General features: G+C 42.0%; 1 protein-coding gene across 1 annotated transcript in view; it reads right to left on the bottom strand.

The window, feature by feature from the left end:
- Window positions 1-13,645, bottom strand: part of RFFL (ring finger and FYVE like domain containing E3 ubiquitin protein ligase) — a 111,887-nt gene that overhangs the window by 38,151 nt on the left and 60,091 nt on the right. Inside the window, exon 2 of the mRNA XM_089668452.1 lies at window positions 6,340-6,515. Coding sequence (XP_089524578.1) covers window positions 6,340-6,507 — 168 coding nt within the window. The 5' untranslated portion in view covers window positions 6,508-6,515. The remainder of the gene's footprint in view (window positions 1-6,339; window positions 6,516-13,645) is intronic.

Here is a 13,645-nt window from a genome sequence, read left to right as displayed (position 1 = left end):
CGAGAACGGCAGGAGCGCGGCACCCGTTTTAAAACGTGGTTTTGCACCTGAGTGTCGCCCTGCACACGTATATATACAGTGGCAGGGCGGCAAGCGGTTAACCACTTCCCGTCCGGCCATTGTATATAAACGGCCAGACGGTGGCAGTGCAGGGTTGGGTGGCCATTTATAAACAGCCTCCCCGCCCCCTGCTTGTGCGCGCTCCCTGGGAGTGCGCAGCACCGCAATCCGGTGCCCGCTGTGTCCTCCGGACACAGTGGAACACCGATTGGCATGCGGGACCTCTCTGCGAGGTCCCGATCATGTGATCACTGATTGGCCAATCAATCAGTGATCACATGCAGAGTAGTAAGCAAGATGTCACTTCTGACATCATTGCTTACTACGTGTGAAATCTGTGAATGATCACAGATGTCACATGGTACAACAGCCTTGTACCATGTGACAAGCTGTGACCAATCACAACTCACACAGTAGTTCTCAATGGCTGCAGGAGGGCAGCCAGAGAGAAGGAGAAATGATTGCTATTACAGCCGTTATGTAAAAAAAAAAAAATCTTTATCCCCCCCACAAGTAGTACAGTGTCACCATGGTAACACTGTACTGCTAGGGTGACAGTATGTTAAAAAAATAATAATAATATAAAAACAAAAATTAAAATGGAAAAAAAAATGTTTAAAAATTATAATTTTTGGTTATAAACTAATCTGGGGGGTTTTTTTAACTAAAAAGATAACTGAATAAATTGTGGCCGAGATTTATGATGAAATATTATTTATTTGCAAGATTTTATGAGAAATAAAGTTTTTTCTGTCTCAAAAAATGCTAAGAAATTCATATGGGTACAGTGTTGCATGACCGCGCAATTGTCATTCAAAGTGTGATAGCGCTGAAAGCTGAAAATTGGCCTGGACAGGAAGGGGGTAAAAGTGTCCGGACTGGAAGTGGTTAAAAAATAGAACAAAAAACCCTCTGCTGTGACCTAGGTTCCACTGCACATTCACCCAGGATTTCTATACACATGAAACATGCTGGATATACACAAGATATACCTTATACAGCCACAAATGGTAATAACACTTACAAATATATTAACAATCATGAAGAAACCTTTTAACAAATCTAAAAGGGATGTTCATGTAGAAATACAATCATGCCTTCATTTTACTACACATCCTCCAAAAACTCACATACAAAATCTCAGATAAAACCTCTGTATATCAAAGCTGGTCATACACCTATAGATTTTTGTTCCTTTCAGCCTACAAAAAAAAAAAAAAAAAAAACATTGATGGTGGAATCACCCACTGATGCTGGTCAAAATACCCCAACAGTGGCTGTATCTAATTGGATGCCGCCACTGTTCATCCGACAATTTTCTGTCCAGCTCCTTTGATTTTCTTTAATCAAAGTATGTTGGGTGGAAGGAGAATGACAAGGCCACCCACTGAGGGAATTTCAGCCACTTCATCAAGAACTGCCCACAATGCAAACAGTGTATATCCAGTTTTAAACTGCTTACTGTAAATGTGTTGGTTTTGTAATCCGCAGGATTCAGTTCATGACTAAAGATAGATGTGCTTGGCACAGTACTGTTTGCACAATACAGCTATGCATGGATACTGACTGCTTTTGTCTTTGCTCATGAACTGTACAGAGCACAACACACATTAACAAGCTATATAGCGTACAGCCTATTGGACAAGCACAAAATAACTGGCGTATACAGAATACAGAAAATACTTTTTATGGAACACTCTGAAACTAGCTTTGTTTGCATGAGCGGAATTCTGTCTGGGACATTAGCGGGGCTACCTTTTAAAGTATAGGGAGGAATGGCTACCATACACAAATTAAATGGCATTTACAACAAAATGCAAGCTATTTATGCCATTACTCAGCATTGCATGGACTAGAAAACTAATAACCTTTTGGTATGTACAGTCTGTTACATTAGATCTTCTCCTTTACAGGGCAGTATAGAAGAATAGCTGTATGACAGAAATGATAGTATCAGCAGCAAAAACTGGAAGCATTTTGTATCTAGAACGTGTGACCTGTGGATTAACCACTTCCAGTCCGGACACTTTTACCCCCTTCCTGACCAGGGCAATTTTCAGCTTTCAGCGCTATCACACTTTGAATGACAATTGCGCGGTCATGCAACACTGTACCCATATGAATTTTTTACCATTGTTTTGAGACAGACAAAACTTTATTTTGGTGGTATTTATTCACCGCTGGGATTTTTATTTTTTTTGCTATGTAAATGAAAATGTCCACAAATTTTTTTTTAAAAAAATGTGTTTTTCTTATAAAATTTTGCAAATAAATAATATTTCATCATAAATCTTGGCCAAAATGTATTTCGTTATCTTTTTAGTAAAAAAAAAAAAAAATAAGCCAAATTAGTTTATAACCAAAAATTATAATTTTTAAACATTTTTATTTTTTTTATATTATTATTTATTTAATTTTTTTTTTACATACTGTCACCCTAGCAGTACAGTGTCACCATGGTGACACTGTACTACTTTTGGGGGGTAATGAAGATTTTTTTTTTTTTTTTACACTGATTGCTTTTACACCCATATAGGATGTAAAAGCAATCATTTCTCCTTCTCTCTGTCTGCATTCTTGCAGCCATTGAGAACTACTGAGTGAGCTGTGATTGGTCACAGCTTGTCACATCCCTGTTGTGAATAGCCTTGTACCATGTGACCTCTGTGATCATTCACAGATTTCACACAGAAGTAACATCTTGCTTACTACTTTGCATGTGATCACTGATTGGCCAATCAGTGATCACATGATCGGGACCTCGTACAGAGGTCCCGTCCGACGACCGGTGTTTCACTGTGTCCACTTCCCCGGGAGCGCGCACAAGCAGGGTGCGGGGAAGCCATTTATAAACGACCACCCAACCCTGCAGTGCCACCGTCCGGCCATTTATATACAACGGCCAGTCGGGAAGTGGTTAAGGAAGCAGTCAAAATTCCAACATACTTTTCATGGTTTTTCATTGTCGTGTAATAGCATTTAAAACCATTTCCCTAAGAGGCTATTTTAATTCAGGTAAAATTACTTTTTACCTAAAAAAGATGAATCACAGATCAAATTTGGCACTGCTCTCTATGATTAAGCCCATATAGATGAAATGCGTTAGTGTTCGGGGGAGAGGCATCAGGCAGGGCATTTGTGTTGCCACTCATGCCTTAATAAACTGATATAAAAGTGACAAAATCAGAGTGCGCCCTTTCTGTTCACTGCTCCAGCTAGGTTTAAGAAGCAGCGCTGCAAAATATACTTATATACAGTATAAAATGTATTAAATAATAATTTAAAACCAATCGAATTTAAGAAAAAAAAAAAAGCACATGTACAGCTTGAGACATGGCGCTTCTCCAGCATCCTGGACAGTTCTGAGATACCAGATGATGCGTTTTAGATTGCCAGTCTGAGATTTTATTTGCCAGGAGGCATTGAGTGCTGGCAACGAGAGCAACTTACTAGCTCTTGTATTTGGAGGAAGTGCAATGCCAGCATGAGCAAAATATTCCTACTGAACCATTTCTCAGTACACCTTCCTCTTCTCAAGGCCCTGAACGTCTGATACAAGCCACCATTGCAAACAAAAGAGGGGCAGCAGCATTCAGAAGAAGGGCAGGTGGCATTCAGCACTCCTCCATTTTGGTCCTGGGCTCTGGGACTGTCTCAGGGACTGTGCAGGAGGCCCTGTGCAAGAATTGTCAGCAGCTGAGGAGGATGGAGTTCTGTGTATTAGGATCAGTGTTAGCATTCCTGATACATACAGGGCTACTGTCACTGATAGCCCAGTTCCACTGATTACACTGGGAGAGCCACATATTCCCAGTGTAATCTTCAGGACTGATCTGTCAGTGTAAAAGACAATGGGGCTGATTTACTAAAGGCAATTAGACTGTGCACTTTGCAAGTGCAGTTGCTCCAGAGCTTAGTAAAGGAGCAGAAGCTCTGCTGACTTCCATAACCCAATCATGTGCAAGCAAAAATGCTGGGGTTTTTTTTGTTTGTTTTTTTAATTTTCCTTGCCTGTGATTGGGTATTCTTGGCAAAGGGAAGCTTTACCTCATTTATGAAGCTCTGGAGCAACTGCACTTGCAGAGTGCACAGTCTAATTGCCTCAGTAAATCAACCCCAATGTGATGGGGAAGCGAGAGACCCTTGCCCCCAGCTGTGCCTCCCCCCGCCCCTTCCCAAGCATAGCACCTAAAGGAGGAGCCTTTTTCGGTCTCTGACTGGCCCTGCATCCTAGCTTTAAAGGATTGGTTTATATAGGGTGAGGATAGGGCTGATTTACAGAACTTTAGTCTGTACTTCCTTATTTGCAATACCGCCGGAGTCTGTGGACTTCATTAGGGGAATAGGAAGTGCCCAAAACGTAGCCTTAAAAAAATAATCTGAAAATTCCTCACATTGCAAAGAGCACTGCCAGTTTCTTATGATCGGATATTTGTGGGCTCTCCTCGTTTCTGAGGTCATTGCCACTGTTAAGTGGGAATGAACAATAGTAAAGGTTAAATATACACTGCTCAAAAAAAAATTAAGGGAACACTTTTTAATCAGAGTATAGCATCAAGTCAATTAAAATCCTGGGATATTGATCTGGTCAGTTAAGTAGCAGAGGGGGTTGTTAATCAGTTTCAGCTGCTTTGGTGTTAATGAAATTAACAGATGCACTAGATGGGTAACAATGAGACGACCCTCAAAACAAAAATGATTTTACAGGTGGAGGCCATTGACATTTTTTTCCCTACTCATCTTTTCTGTTTTTCACTAGTTTTGCATTTGGCTAGGGTCAGTGTCACTACTGGTAGCATGAGACTATACCTGGACCCTACAGAGGTTGCACAGGTAGTCCAACTCCTCCAGGATGGCACATCAATACATGCCATTGCTAGAAGGTTTCCTGTGTCTCCCAGCACAGTCTCAAGAGCATGGAGGAGATTCCAGGAGACAGGCAGTTACTCTAGGAGAGCTGGACAGGGCCGTAGAAGGCCCTTAACCCATCAGCAGGACCAGTATCTGCTCCTTTGTGCAAGGAGGAATAGGATGAGCACTGCCAGAGCCCGACAAACCGACCTTCAGCAGGCCACTGGTGTAAATGTCTCTAACCTAATCGAAACAGACTTCATGAGGATGGCCTGAGGGCCCGACATCCTCTAGTGGGCCCTGTGCTCACTGTCTGGCACCATAGAGCTCGACTTTCATTTGCTATTGAACACCAGAATTGGCAGGTCTGCCACTGGCACCCTGTGCTTTCCACAGATGAGAGCAGGTTCACCCTGAGCACATGTGACAGACGTGAAAGGGTCTGGAGAAGCCATGCAGAACACTATGCTGCCTGTAACATTGTTCAGCATGACCATTTTGGTGGTGGGTCAGTGATGGTCTGGGAGGCATATCCATGGAGGGACGCACAGACCTCTACAGGCTAGACAATGGAACGCTGACTGCCATTAGGTATCGGGATGAAATCCTTGGATCCATTGTCAGACCCTACACTGGGGCAGTGGGTCCTGGGTTCCTCCTGGTGCACGTCAATGCCCAGCCTCATGTGGCAAGAGTATGCAGTTCCTCCAGTTCCTGGGAGGATGAAGGAATTGATACCAATGAATGGCTCCCATGCTCGCCTGACCTAAATACAATAGAACACCTCTGAGATATCATGTTTTGGTCCATCCGACGCCGCCAGGTTGCACCTCAGACTGTCCAGGAGCTCAGTGATGCCCTGGTCCAGATCTGGGAGGAAATACCCCAGGACACCATTCTTCGTCTCATTAGGAGCAAGCCCTGACATTGTCAGGCATGCATACAAGCATGTGGGGGCTATACCAACTACCATTCTGAGTTGTTGCAATGAAATTTCAGCAAAATGGACTAGCCTGCTGCATCATTTTTTCACTTTGATTTTTGGGGTGTCTTTGAATTCAGTCCTCTGTAGGATGATAATTTTCATTTCCATCAAACGATGGGGCATCCTTACGTTCCCAACACATTACCCAGTCCATATCAGTATAGATGTCCAGTATGACAATTTTTCCCCATTCGAGATCTGATGTGTTTTCAAAGTGTTCCTTTAATTCTTTTGAGCAGTGTATGTCCCAATATTCACCCCTTGAGAATAATTCTTCTCCACGAATATAAAACTTGTAGAGTTTGCAGAGTTGACCCTACGAGTTTATAAATCTCCCTGCAATGTTACATTGATAGCTGACCCATGGGTGCAATCGGACCTATCCTGCATTAAAGACCTCCCTCTAAAGCCTATGGCAGCGTAAGAAAAGTCTTAGTATTTACCTTCCTTGTATTCGATTGAAGTCTAGTATCGCAAGCTTTGCAGGTGACCTCTGTAACTGGAGGAGACGTTCTGACGTTCTGATGGGAGCGGTCTGATGCTCTCCCACTTTGTGGGATCTCTTCTGGACCAGTATCTACACACAACCAATTACAGCATGCAGCCCACATAATCACACCTGCCGAATAAAAAAAATGATCACAGTTATAACTATTCATAGAAAATTGACTGATTTCAAAAAATACTTTTTCCACCAATAACCATAGAAAAGGCTTAAAATGACCATATCCCAGAGTCAGTTAGAAAGAAAAACAGCCCTGGAAAGGTGGCACTTTACGTTCCAGCCACACGTGTCTTGAAACACCGCCATTTCAGTGTTGCAGGAATTCCACCTTTTTGGGGGTGTGAATACCTACTCCTCTTGCCATATGCGATCACTCCAGGACATATGAGCTGGCAGTAGGAACCACTGCACACGGAAGGGAGCGCAGGTATTCAACCTTACCAACAGTCAAATATCTGCAATGGCTTGGAAGCAGTGAAGTGGCAGTGGGGTAGATATACTGAAACTGGAGAGTGCAAAATCTGGTTCAGCTGTGCACGGCAGCCAATCAGCTTCTAACTTCAGCTTGTTCAATTATGCTTTGACGCGCATGGGTGGTACTTCTCCCCGTACTGCTGTCACGGGGAGCGAGTGCTGCGGGAAGCGGTTGCAGCAGTGGAAACCTGTCACATGTTCCACCCTAAAAAAATGGGTGAAACGTAACATGTTCCCAAAGGTAGACTTATCCTTTAACGTGGCTCCACACCCTAACTAGAGAACATTTAGTTTGTTAAAACACTGTATAAAACTCGCACAAAATTGGCTTTTTTTTGGCTTTTTTAAAATGACACCACAAAAACAAAGCTTTGATTGTCTCTTCCCACAAATAAAAACCTATAAAACACACATCACTTTGGTGTCATAAACCATGACAATTTAATATTCAATGAGTCCAAAGGGGAAATAAAAAAGTTGCTTTGGTTTAGAGTTTATACATGAAAGCTTAACCTCTTCACACAGAGTACACAAATATGCAGCCTCCCAGTGGGTGGGCCTTGACTCCCAGAGGCCGCATATTTTCATACCAATATGTAAAAAAACCTGTGTCAAGAGTGTGTGCCCTGCACGCTTTCTGAACAGTTACCGATGCCTAACTGAGAGTAGTGATCTGGAGCTTTCCGATAATGTGACCGCCAATCACATGATCATAAACCCCGCCTCCCAGCATCAGAAACCCCTTAAAGGGCTGGGAAGCACTGGTGTTAAGGGGCTAAAGTAGAACTATGGGCAAAATATTTTTCCCTATTTTGGATAGAGTAAGGGAGGACTATAACTCCTTTCAGTTTCTTTTTTGCTATCAGGTCCATTGTGGAGATATCCCTTCACTCCCTGTCCTATAGCCCAGAACTTAAAATTTCAAGTCTTGAGCTACTAGCCAGGCCTTAAGAGTTACTCGCCACCAGTTGCCCCACCCAACCCTTACCCTGCCTCACCCCTAATTCCACCCCTAAACAAGCCCTCATAAATTATTGCATGAAATGACACTGTTACATGTTGCCCACATTACATCAGGGTCCCCGGAGTCCCCTCACATTACATCAGGGTCCCCAGAGTCCCCTCACATTACATCAGTGTCCCCAGAGTCCCCCCACATTACATCAGGGCCTCCAATGTCCCCCTAAACACTCCATCATACTTAGACCATGTAACGCATACAACCATAACCCCCCATAATCTTTCACTCACAAAACCATAACTCTACCAAGCATATCCTACCTACTATCCAACCCAGCAATACCTCAAATGCCCCACACTCTACCACCCATAATAACCACATAATCCTGAACCTGACCAAACCACCCATACATGTAGGTTTACATACAGCCACATGTACATACACACACACACACACACACACACACACACCCCGACACCTGTACATACACAGACATGTACACACACACACATACATGTACATACACAGGAATACACACGCACAGACACATGAACATACACACAGTAAGGGCAGTAATTCTAGCACTAGACCTCTGTAAATCTAAAATGGTAGCTTGTAAAGGCTTTTAAAGTGTTGCAGTTTGTCGCTACTGCAAGGGGCATGCACAGTTTTAAAGCATGTCATGTTTGGTATCTATTTACTTAGCATACCATCATCTTTTATATTTTATCAAATGATTGGCCAATATATTGTGTTTTTGTGCATTAAAAGTAAAAAAAAGTATATTTTTTAAAAATAATTTGCGTTTGAAAAATCGCTGTGCAAGTACTATGGGACTTAAAAAACTGCAGCACCCCCCATTTTATTCACTAGGGTGTCTGCTTTAAAACAAATATATAATGTTTGGGGGTTCAAAGTAATTTCCTAGCAAAAAAAAACAGATTTTGTTGATGTGAACAAAAAGTATCAGGAAAGGCTTGATCTTCAGGTGGTTTTAGAAGGGTGAATGATGTGTGGTATAAACCTCTAATGCTGGGAACTAAATTCCCCAACCCCCCTTTTTGGAAAGTAGACACCCCAAACTATTTGCTGAGAGGCATGTTGAGTCAATAGAATAATTTATTTTTTACACGTTTTTTGGAAAATGACACAATTTTTTTTTTCTTTTTTTACACAAAATTGTCACTTAAATGATTTATTGCTCACACATGCCATGGGTATATGTGGAATTACTCCCCAAAATACATTCTGCTAACCCTCCCGAGTAGGGGTTACCACATGTGAGACTTTTTGGAACTCTAGCCAAGTACAGGACTCCAAAATCCAATAAGCACCTTCAGGCTTTCAAATGCTTTATTTCCTCATTACACTTCCTGACTACCTATCACAGTTTCAGAGGCCCTGAAATGACAGGATAGCACCAACCCCCCCCCCCCCCCCCCAAGACCCCTTTTTGGAAAGTAGACACCCCAAGGAATTTGATAAGAAGCATGGTGAGTATTTTTGCAGATCTCGTTTGTTGCCACGTTTTTGGAAAATGAAGAAAAATAACAAAAACATATTATTTCTTTTCTTTTTTTAGATTTCAAAACCTTGTGAGAGAAAATGATATCTGTAAAATACTCACCATGACTCTTTTTAAATTCCTTGGGGTGTCTACTTTCCAAAAATTGGTTATTTGGGGGGGGGGGGGGGGGTTGGTGCTATCATGGCATTTCAGGGCCTCCGAATCTGTGATAGGTAGTGATGAAGTGAAATGAGGAAGTTATGCACCTTCAAGCTTTCAAAGTGGTCAATGGATTTCAGGCTCCTGTATGTGGCTAGGCTCCCAAAAAGTCTCACACATGTGGTATCCCCATACTCAGTAGAAATAGCAGAATGTATTTTGTAGTGTAATTCCACATATACCCATGGCTTGTGTGACCAATATATCATTTAAGTGACAACTTTGTGTAAAAAAAAAAAAATGTTTTTGTCATTTTCCTAAAACTTGTGGGAAAAAAAGAAATTTTCCATGGACCCAATATGCCTCTCAGCAGATAGCTTAGGGCAGTGGTGGGCAACCTTTTTTTTCAACTAAGCCAAATCTCGCCAAAACCACGATTGAAATTTATTTTGAGAGCCACATTTTTAAAACTGAAAATACATCCCCCATATAGTAATTCATCCCCCATAGTAATTCATCCCCCATATAGTAATTCATCCCCCATAGTAAATCATCCCCCATATAGTAATTCATCCCCCATAGTAATTCATCCCCCATATAGTAATTCATCCCCCATAGTACTATTCCCCCCCAAGTAGTAAGCCAAGTCCCCCTGTGTCAATTCACTTACCTTTGCTCCGCGCGTTCCTCTCGGTGTGTTCCCGCGCCAATCCGGTCTTCAGGGCGGACTGTGAGAGGAGCCTAGCTCCCCTCACGTTCGTCACGCTGCCCCGCCTACACACATCCTGACAGCCACATCTGCGGGCCAGATTAAAAGGTCCGCGCGGGCCGTAGTTTGCCCATTGCTGGGCTAGCTGCTGACTTTTGGGGCGGCCGCCCGAGAGGAGGGAGGGGAGCGGGCGTCCGGCACACAGAAGAGCCGCATTAGAGTGTGTAAAGAGCCGCATGTGGCTCGCGAGCCGCGGCTTGCCGACCACTGGCTTAGGGTGTCTACTTCACGAAAAGTGGTCATTTGGGGGTGTTTGTACTGTCCTGGTATTTTAGCACTTCAAGAAATGTGATGGGCAGTCAGAAAGTAAAAGCTGTGTAAATTCCATTATCTATACCAGTGTTTCTCAACCTTTTTTCAGTCAAGGCACTTAAAATTATGGACAGTCCTGAGGCACCCTTTAAAATGATGGATAGTCTTGAGGCACCCCATTCTAAAATGTGAAAAAGTATTCTAATAATTTTATATAACACAGCAACATCCACACATTTAGGACACCCAACATTAGAGGTGATTTATTCTTCCAAAAGCATATACACTTTTGCACACTGGTACTGACTAGTATTCTAGTGTTTCTCTTCTCCCTCAGTTTTCAAGGGGAAAAGCAGCTGACATCCTCCTTATCAACTGATGATGTCATTGGTTGTCAGGATGCTGGTGACTAGAAAGTCATAATGGTGCACAATGAAAACCTGTGGTTTTGTGTAACTAAAAGGCAGGTTTGTTCCACCCACTGGCTTGTATACAAGTTTTGGGCAATTTTTAGACATTTTGCCAAGGCACCCCTGAAGAAACCTCAAGGCACCCTGGTTGAGAAAGGCTGCTCTATACCACAGTTTGTAGATACTATAGCTTTCACACAAAGTAATCCATATACACTTACTGGGATTTTTTTTAACCAAAAACACATAGCAGAATACATTTTGGCCTAAATTTATGATGAAATTTGAGTTTTTTGGATATTTTTTATGACAGATATGAGAAAATATTGTTGTTTTTTTTTCAAAATTTTTTTGTTTATAGCTCCAAAAATAAAAAAGCTCAAATACCACCGAAAGAAAGCTCTATTTGTGTGAAAAAAAAGGACATAAATTTCATTTATGTACAGCATTGCATGACCGCGCAATTGTCCGTTAAACTAGCGCAGCGCTGTATAGCAAAAAAAATGGCGTAAATTGCAGTATCTATACCATAGTCTGTAGACGCTATAACTTTCACACAAAGCAATCAATATACACTTATTGGGATTTTTTTACCAAAAACATGTAGAAGAATACATTTTGGCCTAAATATATTTTTTATAACTGAAAGTAAAAAATTTTACTTTTCTTCAAAATTTTCGTTATTTTTTTGTTTATAGCGCGAAAAATAAAAAGCGTCATCGAATACCACAGAAAGAAAGCTCTATTTGTGTGAAAAAAAGGACATAAATTTCATTTCGGTACAGCATTGCATGACCGCGTAATTATCAGTTGAATTAGTGCAGCGCCGAATAGCAAAAAGAGGCCTGGTCATTAAGGGGGGTAAATCCTCAGGATGGCAAATCCTCATGCACACTGTTTTTAATTTTTGACAGCTTTTACAGCTGCTGTTTTTAATTTTTGACATTTTTTTTTTTCAACAGCCAGTAAACTTTGCAGCATGTTATCCTATGTGTCCATGCACACAAACTGTAATCAACGTTTTTTGGCAGAGGTGCTTGACTGAAAAAAAAAAAAAAACCAGAACTAGTGGGTTTCTAGAGGAGTTTTTTTAGCTGTAAAAACGCTCCAATGCTGAAAAACACAGCACACCGGCGTTTTTGGACATTTTTGGAGCAAAAAAAAATAAATTTGTTGGTCAAAAAATATTTGCAAAAATGCGGTAAAACACCACTAAATGCTAATGCAAAATGCTGAAAACCTCACGTTCTTAACGTAATTTTACACAGCTAACATTACCAGAATTAGTAAAACGCCCAATGTGCATGGAGCCTTAAGGGGACAACCCAAAATTTCTGGATTTTCCTTTACTTTCAATCATAATGGTAAAAACAGGACAAATAGAGTGAATCTCCCTAATGCCCACACTGACAGCAACAGAAACAGACAAGTGTTCTAATTCCTCTCCCTTCTATCCAAAGCCTAAAGTTTTGCCTTTAGGTATACACTAAGCTGTTAAAAGAGATGCTGCAGGTATTTCTCACAAAAGAAACAGTTAGGACCCATTTACCCCACAAATGGTATGAATGGCAGGGCGCCAGGATTTCATAACATTTGTTACCTGATCACCGGGGTGTGAATCTTATTGGATGCTATGGGTGTGTTAGTATATCCATGAATATTAAGTGACTGTCATTTTTATGGCTATTTTTTGGAACCTGCTATACACCACCAGCCGGAATATAAAAAAAGAGACTTTAAAAGAGAAGTATGGCCAACTTACTTGTGCACTTCTGCAACCCAGAGCCGCACCAGTCTCTGAGTGGATCCCAACATTATTGTTGGGATACATCTAGATTCCTGATCGGCAGCTGGCTCTGCCTCTCAGCATACCCCTGAGAGGCAGAGCCAGGCACTCCCGTCCCCTCTGTCATGGAAATTTTGTATTGTTGGTCGAACTTTAAATGTGTCATATATTCTTGTTATTCATATGTCTCTCCTGTGGCTTAATTAAAGCTCTGAAGGCTGCAATTGGGCCATGCGCATGTACAATGTATGTATTACAGTACTCAGCTCGGTAACGGATGAGATGGCAGATCTGCACTTATAGACCGGCGTGTATACCAACACGGCATTCGATGCGAATGCCGCTGTCAGTAGACCGTGGGCCTGTATCCACATATCAGCAGCATAGTACCACATGGACTTCATAACGCAAGGCGCCAAGCGGTGTGAACTCCACGTGTAGGCTTATGCATATCTTACAACCCATTACCAATCTGAACTGTATCCGGATGGATGTGTTTTAATAAACATCATATCGGGCCCATCCAGGTACAGACTGATATTTCTAGGGAATGCTTGTACGGAGAATGGACATACTGCTAGGAGCTGGAAAATATGCACTCCACAGAGAGCTCATGGGAAGGGGAGGAGATATGCTCTCCACAGAGGGCTCATGGGAAGGGGAGGAAGTCTGCTGACCTCAGAAGGCTCATGGGGGAAGACCAGTGACAGATAATAGAAAAGGCTATGCTCCAATCGGAATGTACATCCTGTGTATAGGCACTCCCCATTGCATTGTTCTGTGGGAGGGGTTTGACCTTATTCATGTGGGGGGGGCGTGTGTGTATTTGTAATAAAACCAAAGGGGAGAATGAAAATTGCCCTTATGTGAATTCAACCATCAACCTGAAGGTGTCGTGTGATCATTTCCAGGTATAGGGAGCTCCA

The sequence above is a fragment of the Staurois parvus genome, unplaced genomic scaffold (assembly GCF_062004578.1).
Source record: "Staurois parvus isolate SC_StPar_1 unplaced genomic scaffold, SC_StPar_1.0 ptg000058l, whole genome shotgun sequence".
In the NCBI taxonomy this organism is placed as follows: domain Eukaryota; kingdom Metazoa; phylum Chordata; class Amphibia; order Anura; family Ranidae; genus Staurois; species Staurois parvus.
This window is presented reverse-complemented; position numbering and strand designations above follow the sequence as displayed.